This window comes from Musca vetustissima, unplaced genomic scaffold, assembly GCF_032173495.1.
Source record: "Musca vetustissima isolate MV318-11 ecotype Yass unplaced genomic scaffold, APGP_CSIRO_Mvet_v1 utg8193, whole genome shotgun sequence".
NCBI lineage: Eukaryota > Metazoa > Arthropoda > Insecta > Diptera > Muscidae > Musca > Musca vetustissima.
The window spans coordinates 156,067-183,050 of record NW_026882893.1 but is presented as its reverse complement, the minus strand read 5'-3'; the positions used below and the strand labels follow the sequence as shown (position 1 = coordinate 183,050).

The following is a 26,984-nucleotide window of genomic DNA, read 5'->3' as shown; positions in this document are numbered from 1 at the left end:
TGAGGTGTGTTTTTTTCTATAGAAAAAAATACTTCAATGAACTGATGTTGCGATGATTTTTTTCTATAGAAAATAATACCTCAGAGAACTGATTTTGTGATGACTTTTTTTCTATAGAAAAAAATACCTCATATTTCTATAGAAAAAAAATACCTAGGATATTTTTCTATAGAAAAAATGCCTCAGAAAAAATATCCGACCTCAGTTTCTATAAAAAATACCTCAGAAACTGGGGTCTGTTTTTTCTATAGAAAAAAATACCTCAGAAACTGGGGTCTGTTTTTTCTATAGAAAAAAATAAATCAGAAACTGAGGTCTGTTTTTTTTCTATAGAAAAAAATACTTCAATGAACTGATGTTGCGATGATTTGTTTTCTATAGAAAAAAATACCTCAGAGAACTGATTTTGTGATGATTTTTTTTTTATAGAAAAAAATAACTCAGTGAACTGAGGTTGCGATGATTTTTTTTTTCTATAAAAAATACCCCAGTAAACTGAGGTTGCGATGATGAAAATACCTCGGTGAACTGAGGTCTGATTTATTTCTATAAAAAGAAATTCCTCAGAGAACTGAGGTCTGATTTTTTTTATAGAAAAAAATCTACATAGAACTGAGGTCTGATTATTTCTATAGAAAAAAATCCTCAGAGAACTGAGGTCAGATTTTTTTCCTCAGTGAACTGAGGTTGCGATGATTTTTTTCCTATAGAAAAAAAAAATACCTCAGTGAACTGAGGTTGCGATTTAAAAATAATCTTTATAGAAAAAAATACTTCAGAGAACTGAGGTCGGACCTCTGTCACTGGCGCTGTTTTTTCAGTGTCTTGTTTTCATTTTTTTTGTCGAAGACCCATCCAAGAACGATGACATCAATGACAATAACAGCAGCGGCATTGTTTTAGCTGTTGCAGAATTTGCCTTGGCACAATATTATAGTTTTTTTCTATCAATTTCTTGTGTTGTTGCTGTTGTTGTTAACAAATCATTGAACAATAATTAATCGGCTATTAATAATTATCTCTGACACAATGATGATGAAGGGGGTAAAAATATGCAAAATCTGAAAACAAATTCCGAGTTAAAAATAGAATATTTAATGGCCTGAAAAGTAGGGTGACAGAGTGGGGAAAGAGGAGGTTAAGAAATAGGAAAACAAAATAGTAAACCATCAAGACTCTTTGAGGACCCATGAAGCTTTCAGTGAGGCTTACCAAATTGTTATTTTTATTTTGGGTAAAAACTGATTTTTTAAATTCCCCTCAACATTGCTGACCCAATTATTTGATAAAACTGGAACACATACATATATACATTACGGTATTAAATATGACCTCAAGTATCTGCAACTTATGTATCTTATATGCGAAGTATGTCATTCATCTCCTGTCAATGCTTGCTGCTTTACGTGCTGATTTTGATACATTTAAAAGGAAAAAACTCCTTGAATCCCTTTTGCATTACTTTTTTCTTCCTTTGGAATAACCCCCTGGAGGCTCTGTCGAACAAATTCCTAAAAACCCATAACATTATGAACGCTTGGAGTACAATTTATGGGATACACTCAGGAGGAAATAACATTCGGTGACAATCACCAAAGAAATGTGGTGGTGCTGAAAGTTTAACGAACTTATTTCAATTACAATACAGGGCTAGCTAGCTGTGCTGCGTATACATACACACATATGCACATACTTGACCCAGCACACACACACACACTACAACAAGTAATCATATACCTACCTACATAACCGGAAAGAAACAAAAAAGGCAGCAATGTTGTATCAACGGCCAAGTGGATATTGGATACAGAATTCGTCAACAGCCCCCAAACCGCCAATAAGTTGCAGAGCCACTAGTGCGGGAAAAATTGTATTACCAAAGCTTTCCGAATATTGAAAGCTTTTCTTTACCTACCTTTTGGGTTTGTGTCTTTGCCATGGACGATTTTTTTCTCAAACGCTTTCCCTTAACTGTTCTATTTTATTTTTGTTTATTATTATTGTTATAATATTGTTTTTTTGTTGTCGTTGTTGTATAACAAATAAAATCTATGGTATAAAACCCGTTACTAAAAACACATACAAAATATCTTAACCTATAATAAAACTATATTTTTGTTGTAGTTGTAGATTCTTATTTTTAAAATATTTAAAAAAATGCTTGGCCTCTTCTTTTTCTTTGGAAATGGAGGCGGAAAGGTGGGTCTTTCTTTTTTTTTTTTTTTTTGAAATTTCAACCATCACATTATTGATCCATTTCGTTCATATCCTCTTCATCCCATTCCCAATCACTGAATTCATTGTCCTGGAAGAAAGGAAAGAAATTAAAATATATTTTTAATATCGAATATAGGATAAATTTGTAAAAAAATATCGTTTCGTAAAAATAGGTTTTTTTATAGAAAAAATCCGACCTCAGTTCTCTGAGGTATTTTTTTCTATAGAAAAAAATCCGACCTCAGTTCTCTGAGGTATTTTTTTCTATAGAAAAAAATCCGACCTCAGTTCTCTGAGGTATTTTTTTCTATAGAAAAAAATCCGACCTCAGTTCTCTGATATATTTTTTTCTATAGAAAAAAAATCAGAGTTTCATACCCTGAACTGTTCGGTTTATTCCATACTTACATAATCATCCAAACTCGATGACTCCACGGGGTATGTACTTGGTGTACATGCCATATATGCCACTCCACTATTATGGCCCGAACATTCACATGTATAATTCTCGGATGGTACCGCACTCTTGGCTACACGTTTAGCAAATATCGTGGCCAATCTCTTAATGGGATATTTACGTTCGGGTTGTAACTTACGGGCACTGAACACCGAACCATTTGTCTCCATGGCCAAGGGAGTGCAAATACCTAAATTACTCTTTGGAATGTAGAGAGCGTGACGAGTGTCGGCATCTCCTTCGGGGAAACGCTTCGAATAGACCAATTCACGATCCATACCGAAGAAGTGTCGCAATTTACGCGTCTTCTCAAATTCAAATTCCGTATCGGCTAGAATGTGAAGATTCACCCCCTCCTCTTGCATAAATTGTAAAATGGAACTGTAATCGAAGAGCATGTTGCCAGCGGCACAATTGCTGCAGGATAGTAGGATAAATGTTTTCGATACTCCCGGGCGGAAGTCGAGACGTGAGGCAACTGAAATGGCCTGCAGGATGTCACTGTTGGTGCCATTATTGGTATTGATGTGATCGAAGTATTGTTCCAACTTCTGATAGTCATGGGTGAACACAGAGTTCTCATAATAAATGCTGCGTGGAGTGTCGAAGGGTGCTTTACCGCCAAAGGTTACCACTGCATAACTGTAGCGAAATAAAATATATAATTTAGAATTGTTTTTCAAAAGACTTCGTAGTTAAGGCCCTTCTTACCGATTATTGTTCAAGCCATTGGCCTGCAGCTGTTCCTCCAGGGTGGAGACCACCGTCATTATGTTTTTGTTTTCCTTGAGATTCTCATTACAAGGTTTAGCCTCTACAATGAAGACCACATCACTGCTGCGTGGTATTTCTGGGGCGGATAACTCCACAAAGGTGCCTTCCGGTACATAGGTGCCATTGGTCAGTTGGCAGCTGTAAGGAAAAAATATATAAAATTAAAGTCGGTTCCTAGAATCGTAGTTTTCCTTGAACTTACTAAATACACTTATCCGGCACCCTCATCGGAATCTTGGCACTGGCACAGGCCTCAATGTAGGCCAAGGCCGCTGTACAAGCACCCTTATTGGCCGGATGACCCTGTTTCACTTCATTCGAATTGCCACCCAAATCCAAACAGATGTCATAGAATGGCTTGGGATCCACAGTATCGGCACAGGCCGACAACATGCCGGACTTAAAGTAATGATCACAAATAGCACCGACTTCAGGCGCCACAATCATCTGAGCTGTGGCAGGTTTCATTTTTTGCTTACAACCATTGACACTCCATGAATCGGTGAATTCACTCAAATCGGTGGTAATATTATTAAACGAAGTGGTGTACTCATCGAAGGGCTCATTGTTCATCGTGCCCAATAGACCGGCTGTTTGTCCAAAGTACCAACCGCTAACCTCGAACCAACACAAATCGAATTGTACATTGCAACTCAAACTGAATTCGGTATCTGAGGTTATTGTGAGGATATCCAAATCGCGGGTTATGGTGACTCCACCCAGTTTCAAGGGCAATAGATATGTGGGATCGCCATTGATGGTTATGCTCTGCAAGACAAAAATCAATTAGATATCGATATCCTATCTTTCACCTTTCTCTCTCTCTACTTACATCAGTACCCAAATCAATTTCGATTAGCTGATCATTGGCAATGAAACTTAGTTTCCGGGTAGATACAACATCGCGACTGCTAACAGTTACCTGTATAGAGGTGACAATAAAGGTGTTAAAGGTCAAAGGTCAAACAAAATGTTAAACGATAAGGTGTCGGGTATTTTTTTTCGATATTTTTCTATCGATTACTTACCGATGGTTCCAACAACAGCGTAAAATTGCCCTGGAAGAAATCATGGCTCAACAAATATGAACACTGCATGTTGCGTTGATTATCCGTCATCTCCTCGAAGCGCAGATTCAAACCGACAAAACGTTGATCGAAGGTCATGTAGTGACGGGAATCGATAAGCAAGGCACGGGCTGAAAAAAAAACAAGAAAATAAAAATAGAACTCTAAGGAAACCAGAAAAGTGATCGGAATATTGAAGTCCGATTTGTTTTTCTATAGAAAAAAATCCTCGAAGAACTGAGGTAACATAGTTTCCTGTGGTGTCGAGGTGCGATATTTTCTTATAGCAAAAAAGGACCTACTTTATTTTCTTTAGAAAAAACAAAATCCTCCAGGAACTGATGTCTGATTTTGTTGTAAAAAACCTCGTCTTTTCCCATAGAAAAATGTCTCAGATAACTAAGGTCCAATTTTTTTAGAGATAAAAAATGTTCCACAGTACTGAGGTCATATTTTTTTTACAGAAAAAATGCGCAGAATACTGATGACCGATTTTTTTTTTAGAGAAAAAAATGTTTTCGGGTACCTCAGAGAACTGAGGACCGATGTTTTCCAGTAGAAAAAAAACTTCAGATTTGTTTCTATAGAAAAAAGTACCTCGGAGAACTGAGGTCGGATTTTTTCTATAGAAAAAAATACCTCAGAGAATTGAGGTCGGATTTTTTTCTATAGAAAAATATACCTCAGAGAACTGAGATAAGATCGAAACTGAGATCGGAAATTCTCAGATAGCAGAAGTCCGATTTTTTTTAAATCCTCAGAGAATTGAGTTCCAATTGTTTTTAAATATTTTCCTGAGGACAATTTTTGTATAGAAAATAACCTTAATGTTCCCAAGACTAATTTTGCTGTAGATTTGGAATTTTTCCTATAGAATAAAGGTAAATTTTTTCCAGTCGATTTAAGTATTTTTTTGTAATTTCAATTTTATATATTTTTTAAAATACTTACAATAATATGGTGGCAACCATGTCTTCGGATCCAAATGTGATTTCAAATTGTAGATATAACGGATAAGCGATGAATTTGTACTGGTCAAGACATTTTGTATCTTCGCCAATACCCTCAACTCCGGTATCTCCTCATAACGTGGCGTTTCATTGAATGCATGCCATGACATTGGCAATTTCTGTTCCAAATCCATCATGCCAGCCTCAGGATCAAATATAAACTTGGTTTTCGCTTCACGATATTTATCGGCTGTTTCCAAGGCATTGTTGGCATAATTTTGCAATTTATTCAATAGCAGGGCATACAATTTGTGTAGACGTGTCTCCAATTCCAATTCCTTGGCAACCCATTCCAATTTCTCCTTAATTTCATTGTATTTCTGAACGACAAAGTCCACTTGTTCGATCTTTTGCAGCTCCTTGATTTCTTCCCAAATTTCTGTCAACACTTCGTTGAGTTCCGTGCCGAATGGTACCAATTTGAAATATTTCTCTTTGAGGAAATTCCAAATAATCACCGAATATTTTCGAATATTTGTTATGGCATCATGGGATTTGATGTCACGATATAGACGATCCACATCTTGGGTAAAACTGGATACCTTATTGAAATACGGGGACTCAGCCAATTCATTTGTTCGTTTGTAAATGAAATCGAAAAGCTCCTTGCTTAGATCCCACAAAGCGGATTCAATTTGACTTATGAATTTGAAGACATGTGGTTCGATACGCTTGAATACACCCTTCCAGTAATTGGTGAGATTGGCCCAGGCCTTTGACCACAAATTCTCCACATATTTAATAAACGAAATATGCAGATCCTTGACAAAGCGATCATATTTGTGTACGCCCTGTTCCAATAGCTCGGATACATATTGTAAACCTTCACCACGGAAGAAACGTCCCACGTGAATCAAGAACTCATTGTAGGACCTCTTTATGTTCTCAATCATCCTTTTGATACTTTCACGTAAAGCTTTACCAGATTCACCCATCGATTGCCAGATTTCCGAGAATATCTTTGGCAACGACTCAATGTGATCCTTAATGGCCAATTCATCGAGTATGGCCAAAAGGAAGCTGATAACATCCTTAATATAGAAATCATTGGCCTCATACGATTCATTGATGAAATTCCTCAGTTCGGTGATGTCATCTTCCAATTCGGACAACTCCCGCAGATCATCAAAGAAGGCATTATTATAACGCTTAGCCGTATCCCACATGATGTCAATGGAATCCACAGCCTCTGTGTAGATGGCCTTAATCCAAAAATCTAAACCATCCGAGAAGGAACTGTAAATGCCCGAACTAACTGTGAATATTTTCTCTTTCAATTCCTCCTTGACTTGTGGACGCCAATGGAAGCGCCCGGTTACCAAACGCGAATGATTCATTTTCAAATAGGAAGTGACATCGATTATGCGAATTTCTTCATAGTTACGCCAAATATCCAAATAGGCGCTGCGAGAATCGGGTATAGTGCCAACCATTTGCAAATTTTGACTATCATCTTCGGTTAAATTGACTTCGGCTCGTAGATATTTGTTTAGCAGATCAATGTAAATATAGCCGGTGTTATTAGTTTCGGGAGTATCCCACACGGAGGCATTCAAACCATAAATGGGATAATTAATGTAGGGTTTACCATACAGGCGTACGCTACGTGATGGAGTTACACGCTGGGGGATAAATCAAAAAGCATTTGTTAATGAAAATAATACATAAATAAGAAGATAAAATATTAATTATAACAGAATAACTGTAAATTACATTAAAGATATCAAAAACATATTATGAAAAGTCAAGTTTTTTTCTTATAGGGCCTAAACATCGTATCAAATAAATGAAGGGTTGTAAATTTGAATATAAAAAGGTAGTAAGCTTAAATTTTGGACAATTTCTGAAATCTAGCTTCTTTTTCCGATACTCCACAAAATAGTTTAAAACTTCTTCAGTTTTCGTTTGTCCGTAAAAATCTACTATTGCCTCCATGCTTACTATTGATCCACATTTCAAACAGTTCTATATTGGTAAATTCAGGCGTAATTCCAGTTTGTTGTTTCACAAAAACAAATATTTATTAGAGGGGAAATATAGCATTGTTCACCTAGTGGTAGTCATTTGTGCTTTGTTAGGGATATTTATAGTTCCTTTAGAAAAAAACCTTCTATACCCAAATGTCGCTTGTAACAAATCAAGTATTTAACTAACCAACGAGTCCACTTAGTTGAGAATTTCGTTTGACACTTTTCAAAATTTCCTAAAAATTAAAAATAAATGAAAAAATGCACACATGTCCGAAGTCGGAAAAAAAAATATTTAAAAACCAGTAAGCGGAGAAGTATAGTCGGACGGGGCCGACCATACGATACCCTACACAACTAGCATGGAGTTCTAACTTTCTGCGGATGTTTATTTCGAGCCTGGGAAATATTTCGTGATATTTGCACCCTCTTCCCCGATTAGAGGTCAACAGAACCTCTTCCTTACACTGACATATTTTCCGAATATTACTAATATTTAGTACAGCCTTTCTAATTACTTGTACAGATTTCCTTCGCCGTGGGTTGTATGGTGATGTTCGGCTTATAATTGTGGCCTATAGATCGAATGGAAAAATCGATCCCAAAATTATTATCTGATCATCACCGAAAATTATAAGCGGTGTCCTTGACCATAACTGGAACCTGATGGAAAATTTCAAAGAGATCACAGTGCTATATTTCCGCCCTCTGGTGTGGTAATAGGTTACTAACTAATATATGAATACGCAAGCACCTGTAAATATTTAAGTGTAACTCCCACATACGAGCACGTTCGAAAATATAATTGGTATCGATGTTTTAACAATTTAAAACAGGCGTCCTTATTCTTTGGCCCGATCCCCTTCTCCTTGTAAAATTTCGCGATGTTCAGGCCATCATTACGGCCTCTGGAGCGACCAGAAAAACCGACAAAAATTAAGTAATCGGTCCATATCATCCCCTAAATATCAACCGATCTGCACCAAAAACAATAGGGGTCTTCATTGGCCAGAACCCATCCTTGATGCAAAATTTCGTGAAGATTGTTCCATAACTGTGGCCTGTATCGTCTTTACAAATAATAATGGACAGATGGACGGACGGGCACACATGTCTAGATCGACTCAGCTAGTCGAGATGTTACGATCGGTATACTTAAAGGTGGTTCTAGGTCCACTATTTGAGGTAGCCCCCATATAATGGTACATACCACCCTAATTTAGTTTTTAGCACACATCATTGTCGAACTAATTCAGTACCCTATGTCAACTTTCGTGCAAATTGAATGATATATACGGACTTTGGTGCAGCTTTTACATAAAATCGGACAAAACTATATATGGCAGCTATATCTAAATTTGAACCGATTTTCACGAAACTTAGCACGCATCATTCTGGACCTAATTCAGTACCATATGCCAAATTTCGTGCAAATCGAAAGATATATAGGGACTTTTGTACACAATTTACCTTAAATCGGACGAAGATATATGGGAGCTATATCTAAATCTTAACCGATGTTCACGAAACTTTGCAAACTTCATTCTATGCTTAATTCAGTACGCTATGCCAAATTTCGTGCAAATCGAAAGGTATATAGGGACTTCGGTACACTATTTACCTAAAATCGGACGAAAATATATATGGGAGCTATATCTAAATCTGAACCGATTTTCACAAAACTTTGCACACATCATTCTAGGCTTTATTTATTACGCTAGGCTTTATTACGTGCTGCTTAGCACGCATCATTCTGGACCTAATTCAGTACCATATGCCAAATTTCGTGCAAATCGAAAGATATATAGGGACTTTTGTACACAATTTACCTTAAATCGGACGAAGATATATGGGAGCTATATCTAAATCTTAACCGATGTTCACGAAACTTTGCAAACTTCATTCTATGCTTAATTCAGTACGCTATGCCAAATTTCGTGCAAATCGAAAGGTATATAGGGACTTCGGTACACTATTTACCTAAAATCGGACGAAAATATATATGGGAGCTATATCTAAATCTGAACCGATTTTCACAAAACTTTGCACACATCATTCTAGGCTTTATTTATTACGCTAGGCTTTATTACGTGCTGCTTAGCACGCATCATTCTGGACCTAATTCAGTACCAAATGCCAAATTTCGTGCAAATCGAAAGATATATAGGGACTTTTGTACACAATTTACCTTAAATCGGACGAAGATATATGGGAGCTATATCTAAATCTTAACCGATGTTCACGAAACTTTGCAAACTTCATTCTATGCTTAATTCAGTACGCTATGCCAAATTTCGTGCAAATCGAAAGGTATATAGGGACTTCGGTACACTATTTACCTAAAATCGGACGAAAATATATATGGGAGCTATATCTAAATCTGAACCGATTTTCACAAAACTTTGCACACATCATTCTAGGCTTTATTTATTACGCTAGGCTTTATTACGTGCTGCTTAGCACGCATCATTCTGGACCTAATTCAGTACCATATGCCAAATTTCGTGCAAATCGAAAGATATATAGGGACTTTTGTACACAATTTACCTTAAATCGGACGAAGATATATGGGAGCTATATCTAAATCTTAACCGATGTTCACGAAACTTTGCAAACTTCATTCTATGCTTAATTCAGTACGCTATGCCAAATTTCGTGCAAATCGAAAGGTATATAGGGACTTCGGTACACTATTTACCTAAAATCGGACGAAAATATATATGGGAGCTATATCTAAATCTGAACCGATTTTCACAAAACTTTGCACACATCATTCTAGGCTTTATTTATTACGCTAGGCTTTATTACGTGCTGCTTAGCACGCATCATTCTGGACCTAATTCAGTACCATATGCCAAATTTCGTGCAAATCGAAAGATATATAGGGACTTTTGTACACAATTTACCTTAAATCGGACGAAGATATATGGGAGCTATATCTAAATCTTAACCGATGTTCACGAAACTTTGCAAACTTCATTCTATGCTTAATTCAGTACGCTATGCCAAATTTCGTGCAAATCGAAAGGTATATAGGGACTTCGGTACACTATTTACCTAAAATCGGACGAAAATATATATGGGAGCTATATCTAAATCTGAACCGATTTTCACAAAACTTTGCACACATCATTCTAGGCTTTATTTATTACGCTAGGCTTTATTACGTGCTGCTTAGCACGCATCATTCTGGACCTAATTCAGTACCATATGCCAAATTTCGTGCAAATCGAAAGATATATAGGGACTTTTGTACACAATTTACCTTAAATCGGACGAAGATATATGGGAGCTATATCTAAATCTTAACCGATGTTCACGAAACTTTGCAAACTTCATTCTATGCTTAATTCAGTACGCTATGCCAAATTTCGTGCAAATCGAAAGGTATATAGGGACTTCGGTACACTATTTACCTAAAATCGGACGAAAATATATATGGGAGCTATATCTAAATCTGAACCGATTTTCACAAAACTTTGCACACATCATTCTAGGCTTTATTTATTACGCTAGGCTTTATTACGTGCTGCTTAGCACGCATCATTCTGGACCTAATTCAGTACCATATGCCAAATTTCGTGCAAATCGAAAGATATATAGGGACTTTTGTACACAATTTACCTTAAATCGGACGAAGATATATGGGAGCTATATCTAAATCTTAACCGATGTTCACGAAACTTTGCAAACTTCATTCTATGCTTAATTCAGTACGCTATGCCAAATTTCGTGCAAATCGAAAGGTATATAGGGACTTCGGTACACTATTTACCTAAAATCGGACGAAAATATATATGGGAGCTATATCTAAATCTGAACCGATTTTCACAAAACTTTGCACACATCATTCTAGGCTTTATTTATTACGCTAGGCTTTATTACGTGCTGCTTAGCACGCATCATTCTGGACTTAATTCAGTACCATATGCCAAATTTCGTGCAAATCGAAAGATATATAGGGACTTTTGTACACAATTTACCTTAAATCGGACGAAGATATATGGGAGCTATATCTAAATCTTAACCGATGTTCACGAAACTTTGCAAACTTCATTCTATGCTTAATTCAGTACGCTATGCCAAATTTCGTGCAAATCGAATGATATATAGGGACTTTGGTACACCATATACTTTAAATCGGACGAAAATATAAATGGGAGCTATATCTAAATCTGAACCGATTTTTCCCAATTTTAATAGGGTTCGTCCTTGGCCGAAATAAGTGGCCTGTGCCAAATTTCATCCAATTCGGATCATAAATGCGACCTGTACTGTGTTTAAAATTTAACATCGACAGACAGACGGACGGACATGCATAAGTCGAGTCAGAAAGTGATTCTTCGCATATTCTCAAAAGGAACCATTTGTCTATCTCGTTTCCTTTTGCCTGTTACAAACATATGCACAAAGACATAATACCCTGTACCACAGTGTGGTGAAGGGTATAAAAATGCGTTTTGATTTAAAACAAGTTTCTTCATCGTTTTTCTTTACGCTTATAGTTTTGCCAGAGGCTCAAAAATAAAATTTAAATGTTATTTTAAAATATCTATTAATAAATAAATATAATATTTCTTAAAAACCTATTTATTATTCGGACAATGGCTCCAAAATGGCAAAAAAAAAAAACACGCCTAAAGTTCGGATAGATGCAACAAAATCGAATTTAATCCTAATGAACAATCAACACGTTAGCCTCATACATATTATATATCCCTAAAATATGGACTGTTGTTCCTATAAAGAACTAACCTTCCGATGTTTGATGTTTGTGTTTGAGGTTTTATAAAGAATGAGTTTTTTTAATCCAAACTTCAGTAAGTATTTAATTGCTTTTAACCCTCACATTTACGTTGAGAAATTTTCTTAAAAACTCTCTTTTATATTTCTAAAAAAAATTGTTTATAAAAATGTTAGAAACTCGGCTCTTCTAGTTCAAAAAATAAAAAAAATATTCCAAATTAAAATTCTTCGTCTTCAAAAAAAAAAAAAAAATTAAATGTCCTCCCCTTTTCTCCTATTTTTTTTAAGTCATTGCTACTATTTGCCTATTAAAATATTCATTAAAATCCGATCCTTCTAGCACCTTTAATAAATTCAAGATTCCAACCAACTCTATCAACATCTAAATATTTGAAAATTGTTAATAGCACAATCCATGCGTATTTCTCTTTAAAAAAATTAGGCCTTACATCCAATTATTTTTGAAACACCGACGCTTCTTATCCTTAATTAAAAATAGTAAAAAAATCAAAATATTCTCTTCTACTTCTAAAAATATATATAAAACCTTCAGCCTTCTAGTTCTTTGAAAATTATTTCTTCTGAAAACTACAATCCTATCTCCAAATTTTTTTTTTTGTAATTTCACAATTTTAGCTCCTTCTACAAATACTTTACACAAAATATTCTTTGACATATCTGTGCTTCTGGCTCATATAAAAATACTCTTTGAATATTTCTAAATTTTAGCTCCTTGCAAACTTTTTTGATCCACCTCCTTCGTCCTTGACAATTATTTTATTTTTGAACTAATTCTAGATTTTTTAATTCACTCTTCTATCTCTATTTTGAAAATATGTTCTATATAAATTTGATGTTTTTGGCCCTAATATTTTTTATTTAAAAACTAAACGAAAATTCGAGCTGTTGTTGTTTTATAGTGAAGTGAGCCGAAAAGCAAATGAAGGATACAATTTATTTTTTTTTAAATAAAAACAAAAAATTAAAAATAAAAATTTTAAATCAAAAATAAAAATAAAATAAAAAAATTAAAAAAAGCTCAACACCCCCCGCATTTTTTTCTCAGTTCTCCAAGATGTATTCACCCTAAAAAAAGTAAAACAAATACAATGTTTTTTTATTTTTAAAATTTTATTTTTATTTTTTAATATTAAAAAAGATCTGTTTTAAAAAAATTAAGTTGTTTGTTATCATTATTGTTATGTTATGTGATCGAAGAGGTCATCGCCATAATCCATCTATGAATTTCATTTATGTTATTTTGAAAATTATTTGTCTGGATTTCCAGTCTATCCGGATTTGAAGCTGTTAAATGTTCTATTTTTTTCATTAAGGCAATGCATTTGCAGAGATGATAATTTTTATGCTGTTGTTGTTAAAAATTTGACCCCATTGATTAGAAAGTTTTTGTTTGCCTCAGCATTATTGTTATTGCCTTTTCCTGATAACCTTGAAATCTCAAGGGCTTTATTATTGCAGCAAGTTCAAGGTTTTTATTATATTTTTTTAATATTCACCACCACAATGCATTTCATAATTTTCCTCTGATAAGCTGAAGTGTATAAAAGTGAGGTTCGATTTCACATTTTCAGTAGACATGAAGTGAGCTTCGTCGTAGACACTTGTCGGGTGTGATGCCAGCGGAGAATTTATTTCACTTGCGGTACATTGTAATTTTTTGTGGATTGAAATATTTGCTTTGCTAGGCCAGGATTTGCCTTGTTTTAAAAATGTATTTTCAATCATTCCTTTGGCATTTTATTTCCTTGGTTGCATCTCTTTGTGTTTACACCTCCTTGTAGTCTTAGAGAGCTTCGGGATATCAATTTCGTGTACTTATTTTTTTTAATTATAGGGCTATTAAAAATTTATCCATGTCTGGGCTATGGGAAATAGAAAAATATACAACCTAAACCTATAATTCTTCCTCCACCTCCTTCTTCTTTTTTGAGAGTGATTTCATTTTCGAGATTGAGAAATATTTGTTTTTTTTTTTATTTTCATTCGGGGGATGTTGACTATTCTAATTTTTATAATTAAATTCTCTCTTTTTTAATTTTTTGTTTGTTTTTATTATTAAAAAATAAATGTATATTATTAATTAATTTGTATAGTTATATTCAAATTTTACGTTTTTTTTTTTAATTTTTTTTTTTTTTTGTTAAACAATTTGTCATTATTTTTGTTTTGTTCGCAAATTTTAGATTTAGATTTTCGATCTCTTCATTTTGTTTTCGCTCGTTAATTCGTTTTTTTGTTTTGTTTTACAACACTTCAGACTTCAAAACTCGAACGTTCTATTATATTTAAAGTTGCGTATTCTAGCTAAGATACTTACAATATACTCAAATTCTTTGTCATCGAGATTGAGCAGAGCCAACAACTGGCCACTCTTTTCGGTGAAATATTGTTTCTTATAGCTGGCCGTGGCCTCGGTCTTGTAGTGAGCCGGTTTGGCAGCCATCGAGCCATTGAATTGCAAATCAATGTCGGAGGCTTCATGGTTGGCATACACCTGCAGGGTGTAGTTGGCATGACCCAATTCCTTTTGCAAGTCCTTGATCAGGGCACCCATTTTAATGGCATGGGCCTCATCATTGGCATAGTCAATGACGAGATTGGTATTCAAGAGCTCAACAACACCGCGATAGTATTTACCCTTAATGGTGATGTCCTTTTCGAGGTAGGGATGGCCAATGGTGAACACCACAGTTTGATGGTCCAAATCAACACCCTCGGTCAATGGTTGTTTCTTCCAGTCGAGACCGGTGCGTACCGATTTCATGTCATCGTCCAAATAGTTGTTCCACTTGAAGACGGCATCGGAGACAAGGTGGTCGTCGGTAACGGTGTAGGTACCCTCGGTGGCCAAGTTGCGTTTGGGATAGGAGAGACCCACAACATAGGCATGAGAAACCACACCATCCTAAAAACGAAAACAAAAATAAAACAATTATTATTTTCCATTTCTTCACATCTTTCCCCCTGTTCGTCCTTCCCTCCTCCTCTCTCAACTTACCGTAGTCTTATTGGTCAATTCCAAATTGTAGGCCAACCAGGCATCTTCGGACAATTCCAAACGGCTGCTACCCTTAATCTTATTGGGTTCACTCTTGTCATAGCTGCTGGTCCATACCACAGTGCGGTTGGGATGGCTGGCCACCAATTTAACATCATGACCATTGGGTTTGGTAACATGGGTCAATTCTCCGGACAACTTGAAATTGGCAGCATTCTTCAGTTCATATACCTCCAAACGTTTAACATCGACCAATTCCTCAGGTTTACCCTTATCCTGCTTGTTCACATATTTAATACCCAAAGGTTTCATTTCATTTTCCAAGGTGATATCACGTGTAACAGTGGTCACGGAACCCTTAGTATCCTTAACCGATTTGTAGACACCATTCAACACTTGCTTATCATTATATTTGGCCTTAACAAAACCATTGTCATTGCCGTTCTTTTCACGCAAGTTATATTCGATTTCGGCACGATGACGGCTTAGCAAGGGAACTTCGATTTCAATGTTACCCTTGGCCTCCGATTGACCAGCCTTTTCATTGAAAGTACTCTGGGATTTGAAGAAAGCCTTATCGTTGGGCCAGCTAGCCTGGGCATGGCGGGTGGTTTTGGGTCTAAAGAGGAGGATTTTTTATTAGGAGCTGTTCCGGAAATTTATTTTTTATTTTTTTTGCTACTTACCCCTTGGTATTGAAATCAAATTCAGTCTTCAACCATGACATGGTGGGCAATGGAGTGGAGGCATTGATATAACCGTGCATATTGCTCAAATCTCTGAAGGCCATGTTCAAATCAGCCAATTGGTTGGAGGCGGGACTAGCCATGGAGGCACTGAAAAGAATAGAAAACAAACAAATAATTGTAAGGCCACCAAAAACTATAGATTCAGGGTCTGCAGAACATTTTAAGGAAAAAAATACAAATTTTTATGATCGAAGAATTTTTCATGCAGAATAAAATATTTCTCCAGGGCCTTGAAAAAGTCTTCAGACCCTAAGAAACTTTTCAATAGGAAGAAAATAGTCTTATACACCTAGATCTGGAAAAATCATATCTTCCACCTTGGTTCTTTTTTGTATAGGAAAATATAGAAAAAAAATAATCCTGCCTATATCAGGATATTTTTCGTTATGGGTGTAGGATTCCATGGTATTTTTATAAAAGAACAAATTCATCCTTAGTAGCAGACATTTTTTCTAAAGGAGTCTTATTTGTTAAAAAGTCTTTGCTCAGGATTCTTCCTTTTAAAAAAACGTTCCTCAGGGCCTGAGGATTTTTTTTTTGTCATTTTTTCTCTAGAAAAATTTCAATCCTACCCCTGATGACCCGCTACACAATTTCTAATAAAGAAATATACATCTTCTACTTACATAACATTATGGAATTTATCAGCCAAATCATAGCTACCCTTCACCAAGAAAGTATCCTCATCCTTGTATTTGGGTGTCACCAATTTCGTATAGAATTCACGGCGTACCTTGTTCTTTCTCAACATATGGAAATCACCTTCAACGACGGAAACATCCTTCTTCTCTCCCCATTCCAAATGAGCTAAAGCTTGCAAATCGGTAGCATTCTTGTACGATACACGACCCAAACAATTCTTCTGAGCATCCTTCGATTTGTATTTGCCTTCAATGAAGAATTCCGGTTTGACACCCTTCTTGGCAATCAAATTACCGCGATAACGGAAGTTCAGATTGTGAGTATCACCAACTGGTTTAGGCAAGGAGGTAACCAAAGCAGCTTGAATATCATCTTGAGAACGATAATTCAAGGTACCGTTAGCTTCCAATTTCCATTGTGAATCGACGTCCATTTTCACAGCGGTCGACAATTTCTGGAAGTCCTTCTTGGGATTCAAATACTTGGCACTGGCATAGACATTGCGGGCCTTAGTGTTGGGACGTTGCAAATGCGATTCCAAAGCCAATTGCATGTTTTCAGCCAAAATCCAGGTCCATGAGCAGCTACCGCGACCGACATTTTCGCCAATGCGATATTCACCAGCCACCTTACCGCCATCCTTCTTCAGGTTCAAGTCGGAGTGCAATTTCACATTTTCAATACCGAATTCCTTCCAGGGGGTTTCCAAGGCAACATCACCAACGGTGTGGCCCTTGCCGCGTGGGCGGAATTGACCATTGAAGTTGATGCGTTTCAATTCGGGCACGGAGGACTCAACCAACATGGAGAAGTCAACTCCGGCTTCATCGCTAGCCGAGTAACCACCAGAAATCTGGCACATCTTACCCTCTTGGATGGCACTGAATTGGAAGTTGTAGCCCTTGCTATTGCCTTGAGGTTCGGAAACGCTGAATTCGATGACACCATCAGGGCCACCAGCAGCAGGTTGGACACGTAGACGGGTATCGGCAGGATAGCCATTGGCCATCTTGATAATACCATTGAGACCGTAGGTGTGGGTGTTGCGGTACAATTTACCACTGACACTGTATTCGTTGGGATTGTTGGGCGATTGGGTCAGGGAGCCGTGCATGGAGATGTTACGGAAGTCCTCAATGGGAGTCCAGACCTCAACATCGATGGCATCGCTCTTCTTGCTGGCACGGGTGCCATAGTCGACACGTTCACCATTGCGTCCAACGACAGTCAAATCGAAGCTCAATTCAGGGTTGGGTTGGGTGAGAACCTTCAAGGAGGTTTCGGCCAATTTCAAGGGCAACATGGTGGTTGAAATGTGACCCTTCACATCAACCAAGTGGGCGGGGTCCTTGTGCCAGGCAGTGCCAACCTTGATTTCGTTGACGACATCGTTGTCGGTGACCGACAATTGGAAGTCGACGGTGTTGTCCTTATCGTTGAAGTCGTTCTTGAAGTAGGCACGGCAGGCGTAGTAGGGTACAACATCGGTGTTCAAGATGAAGTCCACCGAGGATTCGGTGAAGTTCTCTTCGATCTCCAAAGCAGCAGCCAAGGTAACAAAAGTGCTGGGTGTACGTGAGGTAATATTACCGCGATAGACATTCTCCTCCAATTGCAGTTTACCGGTTACGCTCATTTCCGACAAGACAATCAAAGGAGTCTTGATGACAATTTCGACACTGTGTTCGTTGGGCTTAACGGAATCCGTCAATTTCTTGTATTCAACTTGTAGGGAGGTGATCTTAGGTTCGGCAGTGCTGTCACGCAACACGAATTTAACATTCTCAGAGAAAGTGAAGGTGTTCAAGTCCACGCTGTATTGGATAATGGATTTGAATTCGCGTACCGATTCGAAGGGAGTGTTCACGGTGAAGACATTCAAGGCGTTAACGTAGTCGGGATAGTATAGACGATCCTTGAAATCAATTCTGCCCTCAGGCCATTGGACATGACCAACAACCAAATAGAAGTCCAAAACCTCTTGGATATCAACACCACCGTGGATGCTGTCAAAGACAACGGGATCGATTTCGAAGTTAACGGTGTACGACATGAATTCATTGTAGTCGACTTGGCTGGGATCGTAATCGCGAGGATCAACACCGGTTGGGCGGAAATCGTCATCGTACAACACCTCCAATTGGACCTTGTTGCCGCCCAATTGTTTCAACAATTTCGACTTGGGATGACCGTTAATCTTGACACCACCCTTGTGTTGGGCCAGGCGACCGTGCAATTCCAAAACGAATTCATCCTTGGCAACGAATTTGGCGACAAAGCCGCTCTCTTCGAAACCGGCCAAGGGTGTGTAGACGGTGTAAGAGTATTCGAAGTCGGTAACGCTGTCCATGCGCCAGACACCAGTGAAGCCCAAGGTGGCGTTGTTGTAGGTACCGCGTACATCAACAGTTGTGGGCTTAACCTTGGCAACGACGGCGGCCTGCTTGAAGTTCTCAATGGGGGTAGCAACGCTCAATTTGACATCGAAGTCCATGAGCGAAACGAAGTCAGCCAAAATCTCAACACCCAAGGCACCATCAGGGGAGCGAACTTCAGCAACAACGTGGCGTTGTTTCTCGTTCAAACCGAAGCGGGCTTCCAAGTTGCGGTATTTCTCCAAGGGGGTGGTGATGTAGATGGTCAACTTGCTGTCGGCCAACTTGCGAATGTAGCCATCAACGTTGAAGGTGAATTGGCGGTTTTCAAAGTCCAGAGTGGCGGCACCCTTAATGTCGTGCTTGTCGCTCAGGCTCAATTGGGCAGCCAAACCACCCTTGCGGTATCCTTCGAAGGGTGTCACAATCAAGACGGTACCGGAAATGTTATCGGTGGGACCGCTCTTGGTTACCTCCCACACGGATTTGATGCTGTATTCGTTGAGTTCGACGGGGCCGGAGTAGATCAGCGAGACCAAGGTATCGTACTTCTTCTTGTCTTGGTAGTGGCTCAATTTAACACTGGCCTCAGGAATGCCCTTGACGGTACTGTTAACGCCGACCAAGAAGTCAACGCTAATGACGGGACCTTGCATTTTGTGATCAGCCTTGAAGGTAAGGTCGAGCTCTTGGTTGTCGGCCCACAGCAAAGTGGAGTTGGCCAACCACAAGTTATCGCTGCTGTAGAGACCGGCCTTCAAACTGTTGCGACGCCAGCCTTGGAATGGAGTGTTGAGTTCAGCATGGACCCAGTTGTTGATTTCCTTGCCGGGCATCAGACCAACGTTGTAGCTGAAAGTGATCAAATCATTGGTGCTCCAGCTAAGACGGGCCGAACCATGGTATTCTGGGCCACCGGTAAAGGCTTCGAAGCCAGCACTGATGGTGCGATCGGGATAGGTGATCATGACATTGCCATCATAACGATCATTGCCGGGGTTGTTGAATTCGACCAACAAGGCCAAACGTTGGGCAGGATCACGGTTGGCATCCCATTTCAATTCGAAGTTCAGTTCCTTACGTTTGTCCAAATCGACGACATTGGCCTTGATGTGGATATCACGCAATTTGTCCAAATGGATTTCAACTTGCAAAGACTTGGGTTGTTCCGACAGCTTGGCAATGGCCCAGTATTCCTTATCCTTGAGTTTCAAACGCAACTCACCGTTGCTGTTCTTGTTGGCAGCATTCTCGTTGTATTGCACGGTCAGGGCGTAGGGATCCTTGTCGTATTTCGATTGGACATCGAAGGAGAATAGCTGTTGGTTGCGGCGATATACCACGTTGATAGTGGTTGGCTTGAAGGAAGGACTCTCCACAATGATCTTCATGTTGTGCAAGCTTTGGACACGAGAGCTCTTGTCCTTGTAGTTACCCTTGACGGAAACGGAGTGACCAGTGAACCAGGAACCGCTAAGATTGACTTGGTAGTTCTTGGCGGGGGCTTCGGTCAACTTCAAGCGGGCAGTGCAGGAATCGAATTCGGGTACGGTAATGTTGAAGTAGGCATCGACAGCGAAGAGGTTGCGTCTGGGCAAGTGGATGGAGAACAAACCGGTGGCTTCCTTTTCGGGGGCGTAACGTAGACCCAAAACAACATTGTGTTCGGTACCGTTCTTGGTGCGTTCTTCGTGTCTGCAAGAAGAAAAACAAATTATGTTAAAAAATCAATCAATCTCTCTCCTTTGTCTCTCTTTCCTGTCATACTTACTTGAATGAAATCTTGTAGTCCATCTTGGATTTGGGTACCTTAATTTCAAAACTGGCTCTGGTGTGGGAACCCTCAGCAGCCTGATCTTCATTGTAGTTGCGTGCGAAGATCAAACGCAAGGTGCTAGCCTGTTTGGTGTCCAAGAATTTGGGACCGGTGTTGAAGGTCAGTTTACCCTCAGTGTGTCCTTGCAAGCTGAGCCAGGTGGCATCACCGATAAAGTTCAATTTAGGATAGGCCGAGGAGGTCAATTTAGCATTACCTTGATATTCGGTCTTGGACTTATCGCCAGTATTCTGCAATTTGGCTTCGAAGTTAATGGTCTCAACCTTGTTCGATTGGAAGCGATAGTTAATGGACAAATTGGTGGAGGTGGTCACCTCATTTTGGACATATTCGCCCTTAACGACAGCCTGCAATTTCTTGGTCTCGAAGGACAGCTCAAAGCCATTCTGGGAGATGCCATTCTTTTCGTTCACACGAATGCTGCCAATCAAACCGGTGACATTGACGCCATTGATGGCCAACAACATCTTGGGTTTGTACATTAGGGTGGTGCGATCTTGCCAGCGGACAAGTTGGACATTGAGGTCGAAGTTCCTCTTGCCATTGGTGTCCATGTACACATCCAAACGACGATCGTTGGGTTGATTTTGGTAATTGCAGCCGGCAGCAACTTCGGAGCGTCCGCTTACCATCGACAAGGTGGCTTTGAAGTTGTCACGTTGGCTGACGACCTTGGTAAGAGCTTCACGTTTGACCGAAGAGCCTGGAGTGTGGAATTTGAGGGACCACACAGAATCATCCTTGGTCTTCTTTTCGAATTTGTAGTCGAAGACATATTTGTGGGCAGAAGGATCGGATTTCTTCAATTTAACATTGAATTCCATGGGACCGCTGAGCAAAAGACCAGGGTAAACCTTGTCTTCACCGCCGGCGGTGACATCGGGTACACTGAAGTCAGAGCACAATTGCAAACCGATAGCCTTCTCCAAAACAGGCCAGGTGCAGGTGTTGTTGGAGCGACGGTGTTCAATACCCTTTTGGGGTACTTCCTTGTCCTTGTAGAGGACCAAGAGTTCAGAGCGGGCACTGAAGATTTCGTTGGTTTCTTGTGGCAAATCGAAGGTGAAGGACACATCGTTCTTGCCACGGATCTTCAAGCTGACTTCAATTTCGGAGTTGGAGTAGACGTTGCTCTTGACCTTGATACCGGTGCCGGCATAGAAGAAGTCAGATTGCATGGAGGTAATGACATCGACGGACACGGAAGGCTTGAACTTGCCATTGACATCGTAGTTCAGTTCTTCTTCAGCTCCCAACTTTTCGAAGTTGCCGAACATGCGCATATCGACGGAGGAGGCACCATAGGCATGGATGGCCAAAGGCAAACCGACAGCCAAGGGGACATTGTAGGAGGTATCGAGGAATACACGGCTCTTGCTGAAGGTAACCTCTTGGCCACTCAACAATTTGGAGATGTGGTCAATGGGATCGAAGTCCTTGAAACGGTCGAACAATTCCATAGCTTCTTCCATAGAGTAATAACGGACGTCATTGCCGAAGATTCTCAAGCCGATTTGGGCACTTTGTTTGCCGTGGTTGTTGTCGGTTTGGTAGCCGATATCCTTAACCTGCTTGCGGACTTGTTGTTTACGGTTGCGGGCAGGTGGGGCAGCACGACGGGGTCTGTACAATTCCTCTTCGAAGTTGTAGTTGTCTTCTTCAACCTCTTCGACCAAATGATCTTGGGTAGATTCAACATCACGCTTGAAACGGAAGTTATCCAAGTTCAAGTAGTTGTTGAGGGCACCAGCACCTTCGGGATTCTCGGGGTTGACCATGTTGGTGAGGAAAGCCAATTTCTCGCCGAAGAATTCGGCATTGAAGGGACCTTGGGCACCGAACAAACCAGAAATGGCCTGTTCGAAGCCTTCAGCACGGGCAGAGATTTCAAAGAAGTTGACAGATTGGCCGAACAATTCGGTAGTGAAGTTCCAGTTGGCCATGCGTGGCAAATAGGAGTCAGTTCCGAAGATGACATTCAAATCGGTGGTGGCACCTACATTGTATTCATCGAAGAACACGGAGAAATCGTAGTTGCGGGAGAACTTGCGAATGTCCATTTTGAATTTGTCGGGGAGGTCATCGGCTTGCAAGAGACCTTGGACTTCAATGCGGGTGGGTGAGGAGGACTTGGCCAAATTCTTGAGGTGGGAGTAGACGAAAGAGCCGACTTGGTTGACTTCTTCGCGTTGCAAAATTTGCTTGATGCGACCCACAGATTGGTAGTCAGGGCAGCGCATAGCCTGCAAATAGGCAAGGGTTCTGACTTCGGAGTTCAAATTGTATTTGGCGTAGATGTCCAAGAAGAATTGACGGTATTTCATGCAGTCGACACGACGGAAGGCCAAAACGGATTCCAAACGCAATTCCAAGTTATTGGATTCGGTGCTGATGATGTCCTGGAGTTGAGCGGCAAAGCTGTCCGAGATGACACCAATGTTACCCAAACCCTTCAAGATGACAACCATACGTTCACGGTTACGTCTCTCACCCTTGAACATGTTGTACAAGCTCAAGAATTCGGTTTCCAAGAGGTTGACAATGCGCTTGATTTTGTTGTTTTGGCCACAGTTTTCATGGTGTTTGCAGTAGTTGTGGACAACGGCGGAGGCACCCAAGGTGTATTCAGCGTTGGCCTTCTTGCGGGAGAATTCCAAAATGGTGAAGAAGGTGTCCAAGGTGGTCTCATCGGGTCTTTGGATGAACGACATGGAAGTCATCCAGCTGCGGGCAATTTTCTCATCGAATTTATCGTCAACGATTTGATCGCGCATCACCTGGTAGGAGGCGGTGCTGCCAATGTAGGGCAAGGATTCCAAAACGTGGTTTCTAAGGGAAGGGTAGAATTGTGGAAATTATTTGTGGATTCTGTTATGAGATTTGAGGTTTATACAACTTACCTTCCATTGGCACAAATGCTGCCGGAACGTTGCAACAATTGATTCAAGGCTTTGTAGTCCAAGTGTTTGGTTGTCTGCAAGAACTTGGTGAAGACATCAATGAATTCACGTTGGATTTTTGGGGAACCGGCGGCACACATTTGCTTCAAGAGTTCACGAGAGGCCTTGATTTCACCATGGGTGGGTTTAACCGAGGGAGTGTGATCGAAGGTGAGTGGGGAACGTTTCTTGATGTCCTTGGCATCTGTGAGGAGGACAGAAAGGAAGAGATATTATAATCTCAGACCAAAGTTCTAGTTACAGGGTTACTTACTTTGATCCAAGAATTCACCGGGGCTATAGTTTTGTTCTCCCTTGAAGACCAAGCTATAGTGAACAGTGGTGACGGCACCAGATTGTTTCTTCGAGAAGGGGATCAATTGATGACGTTCAAAGCAGTTGATTTCACGGTAGATGTGGTTATCAATGGTCAGCTGTAATGAAGGAAAATTGAGGTTAAATCAGGGCCAATTTAGAGTATAAAAGTTCTACTTACATTACAATAACTTTGAGTATCCAAAACAGGGAAGACACTATTGTCACCACCACTGAAGGTGTATGGAACAGTTTGCAAGAACGAGTGGGTGGAGAAACGGCTGTGGCAGCTACGAATATCCTTTTCCTTGCGAATGGTAACAAAGGCATTATCGGTTGAAGCCAAAGTATATTGAACACCACAGGTACCGGAAACATCAGTTTCGGTGGTATTGAAATCAACATCAAAACGCAACATGGTATTTTGAAAAGCGGACAAGATACCCTTCTTGAAGTTCAATACCCAAGCAGGTTCAGTTTGATCGGGACAAACTTCATTGATGAGACCATCATGGAAATCAAAACGTAAAACGTTCTTGGTGAGATCTTGCTGCAAGGCAGGGGTCTTGGCATGTTCACCGGCACCATTTTTGTCATCCGACAAATGGGCCGAGGTAATGCGCAAGAAACCTTCACATGGCTTGGGGAACAGGAGCTCAACATCAGCCTTAACCGTTAAATCGGAGGTATCGTCACCGGTGCCGGCAAATTCAGTGGTCACCTGGGCATTGTATTCGTATTTGTAGATATTGTCGCTGTAGCCGAATTTATTGTTTTGATTATCACACTGGGGACGACCACAGACTTTGGGATTCTTGAGGGGGTCTGTAACGAAAAAAAAAATATTTTTGTTTTTGGTAAGGGATTTCCGTGTTAAAATTTCGAGGGCTAGGAAACTTACTTTGTCTGGCAGCCGAGGCTGTTGAGATTACTAGTACTAACAATAGGAAGCTGGCGCTTCTTAGCGCTTTGAGCTTCATGTTGCTAAAATTTGGTTTGGTCGAATTGGCTTTTCTTCTTTGTTTCACAATTTTAAAATTGTAATTCCATTAGATGAATGGGGAGGTAAGCTGTAAGGAAAAAAACGAGATAAGAGGTTAGTGGGTGTGCGAAAAAAATATTGGCTATGAAATTTTGAAACAAGGAAATGGCTTTCGAAAATAAAATTTCAAAGGATATTAATTGTCACAGATCAATGGAGATATTGTCGATATGTTCGTATAACCTTTGGATCCAGAAATTTAACCTATGAAATATAATCTACTTCCCACATATGTCATCAAATCTACGGAAGTGCGACCTAAGGTATCATCTACACACCTTGTGCGGATGCCTAAAAATATTTTTTAAAAAAATCCACGCCCTGTGCGGATGCCTAAAAATATTTTTTAAAAAATCCACGCCTTGTACGGATGCCTAAAAATATTTTTTAAAAAATCCACGCCTTGTACGGATGCCTAAAAATATTTTTTAAAAAATCCACGCCTTGTGCGGATGCCTAAAAATATTTTATAAAAAATCCACGCCTTGTGAGGATGCCTAAAAATATTTTTTAAAAAATCCATGCCTTGTGCTGATGCCTAAAAATATTTTTTAAAAAATCCAAGCCTTGTGCAGATGCCTAAAAATATTTTTTAAAAAATCCAAGCCTTGTGCAGATGCCTAAAAATATTTTTTAAAAAAATCCACGCCCTTTGCGGATGCCTAAAAATATTTTTTAAAAAATCCACGCCTTGTGCGGATGCCTAAAAATATTTTTTAAAAATCCACGCCTTGTGCGGATGCCTAAAAATATTTTTTAAAAAATCCACGCCTTGTGAGGATGCCTAAAAATGTTTTTTAAAAAATCCATGCCTTGTGCGGATGCCTAAAAATATTTTTTAAAAAATCCATGCCTTGTGCGGATGCCTAAAAATATTTTTTAAAAAATCCAAGCCTTGTGCGGATGCCTAAAAATATTTTTTAAAAAATCCACGCCTTGTGCGGATACCTAAAAAATATTTTTTAAAAAATCCACGCCTTGTACGGATGCCTAAAAATATTTTTTAAAAAATCCACGCCTTGTGCGGATGCCTAAAAATATTTTTTAAAAAATCCACGCCTTGTACGGATGCCTAAAAATATTTTTTAAAAAATCCACGCCTTGTGTGGATCCTTAAAAATATTTAAAACAAACATATTTTCGAAAATATTTCGAAGTCCGGAGAATTTTTTCTTATAAAAAATCGAAAGTGAATTTTTGAAAAATGTCCCCCACTGTGCCATAAATATTCCCATTTAGTGGTTGATGTTTGTTGCAGATGCCAAAATCACAATCGGATTTTTTTCCGGTAATGCATTTGCGTTCAATTTAATTTTTTTGCTGTCAATTTTTTTTTCTGACAAATAATAAAAAAGTAATATGTTTTAAATTCATTCTCTAAAACAATTCAAATACAAATATCCTGTCAGAAGCACACACGCACACACACATGGTATTAACACTTAAGCTGTTCTTGTGTGTGTGCGTGTGCGAGTGAGTGTGAATTTTATCCTGTGGATAATACTTTAATTTTTTCCTATGTTTCGGCGAGGATTTTAATTGAAAATTTTGTTGGTCAGCCATATAAAAAAGCTATCTAAGGCAGTGGAAGAAGGGGTAGCAGGAATAGCAGGATTTTTTGGGTTTTATGGGCAAATTGTTTTTTGTAATTGCCTTTGACTGGCAGTGTGGTGTGTGTTTGTGTGGGCAAACGATTTCATTTTGCACATTCACTGAATCACTTTTTAATGCCTTTTGATCTTTTTTACACCACGACCAACAACAACAACATTCACTGGCTCTGTCAGTCACACACTCACTCGCTCGTTCGTTCGTTCGTTCACTCACT

The 26,984-nt window shown here is 39.2% G+C and overlaps 1 protein-coding gene across 1 annotated transcript; it reads right to left on the bottom strand.

The window, feature by feature from the left end:
* Window positions 1-2,231: 2,231 nt before the first annotated feature.
* Window positions 2,232-25,099, bottom strand: LOC133329598 (uncharacterized). Its single transcript, XM_061538070.1, has 16 exons — window positions 25,016-25,099; window positions 24,296-24,939; window positions 24,074-24,233; window positions 23,761-24,004; window positions 20,795-23,689; window positions 16,633-20,718; window positions 15,944-16,093; window positions 15,258-15,876; window positions 14,577-15,164; window positions 5,467-7,147; window positions 4,477-4,646; window positions 4,281-4,370; window positions 3,651-4,216; window positions 3,386-3,586; window positions 2,626-3,316; window positions 2,232-2,305 (listed from the first exon to the last, which is right to left on the bottom strand). Exons 1-16 carry the CDS (start codon window positions 25,092-25,094, stop codon window positions 2,246-2,248), a joined length of 12,924 nt encoding a protein of 4,307 aa, XP_061394054.1. The 5' UTR covers window positions 25,095-25,099; the 3' UTR covers window positions 2,232-2,245.
* Window positions 25,100-26,984: the final 1,885 nt, after the last annotated feature.

Excerpts from the sequence above, each read along its gene's own strand:
- LOC133329598 (XM_061538070.1), bottom strand. The coding sequence starts at position 25,094 with ATGAAGCTCAAAGCGCTAAGAAGCGCCAGCTTCCTATTGTTAGTACTA. Across the intron at positions 24,234-24,295 it reads ATACTCAAAGTTATTGTAAT|CTGACCATTGATAACCACAT; the intron begins GTAAGTAGAACT and ends CCTTCATTACAG. Across the intron at positions 7,148-14,576 it reads ACAAAGAATTTGAGTATATT|CGTGTAACTCCATCACGTAG; the intron begins GTAAGTATCTTA and ends TTTATCCCCCAG.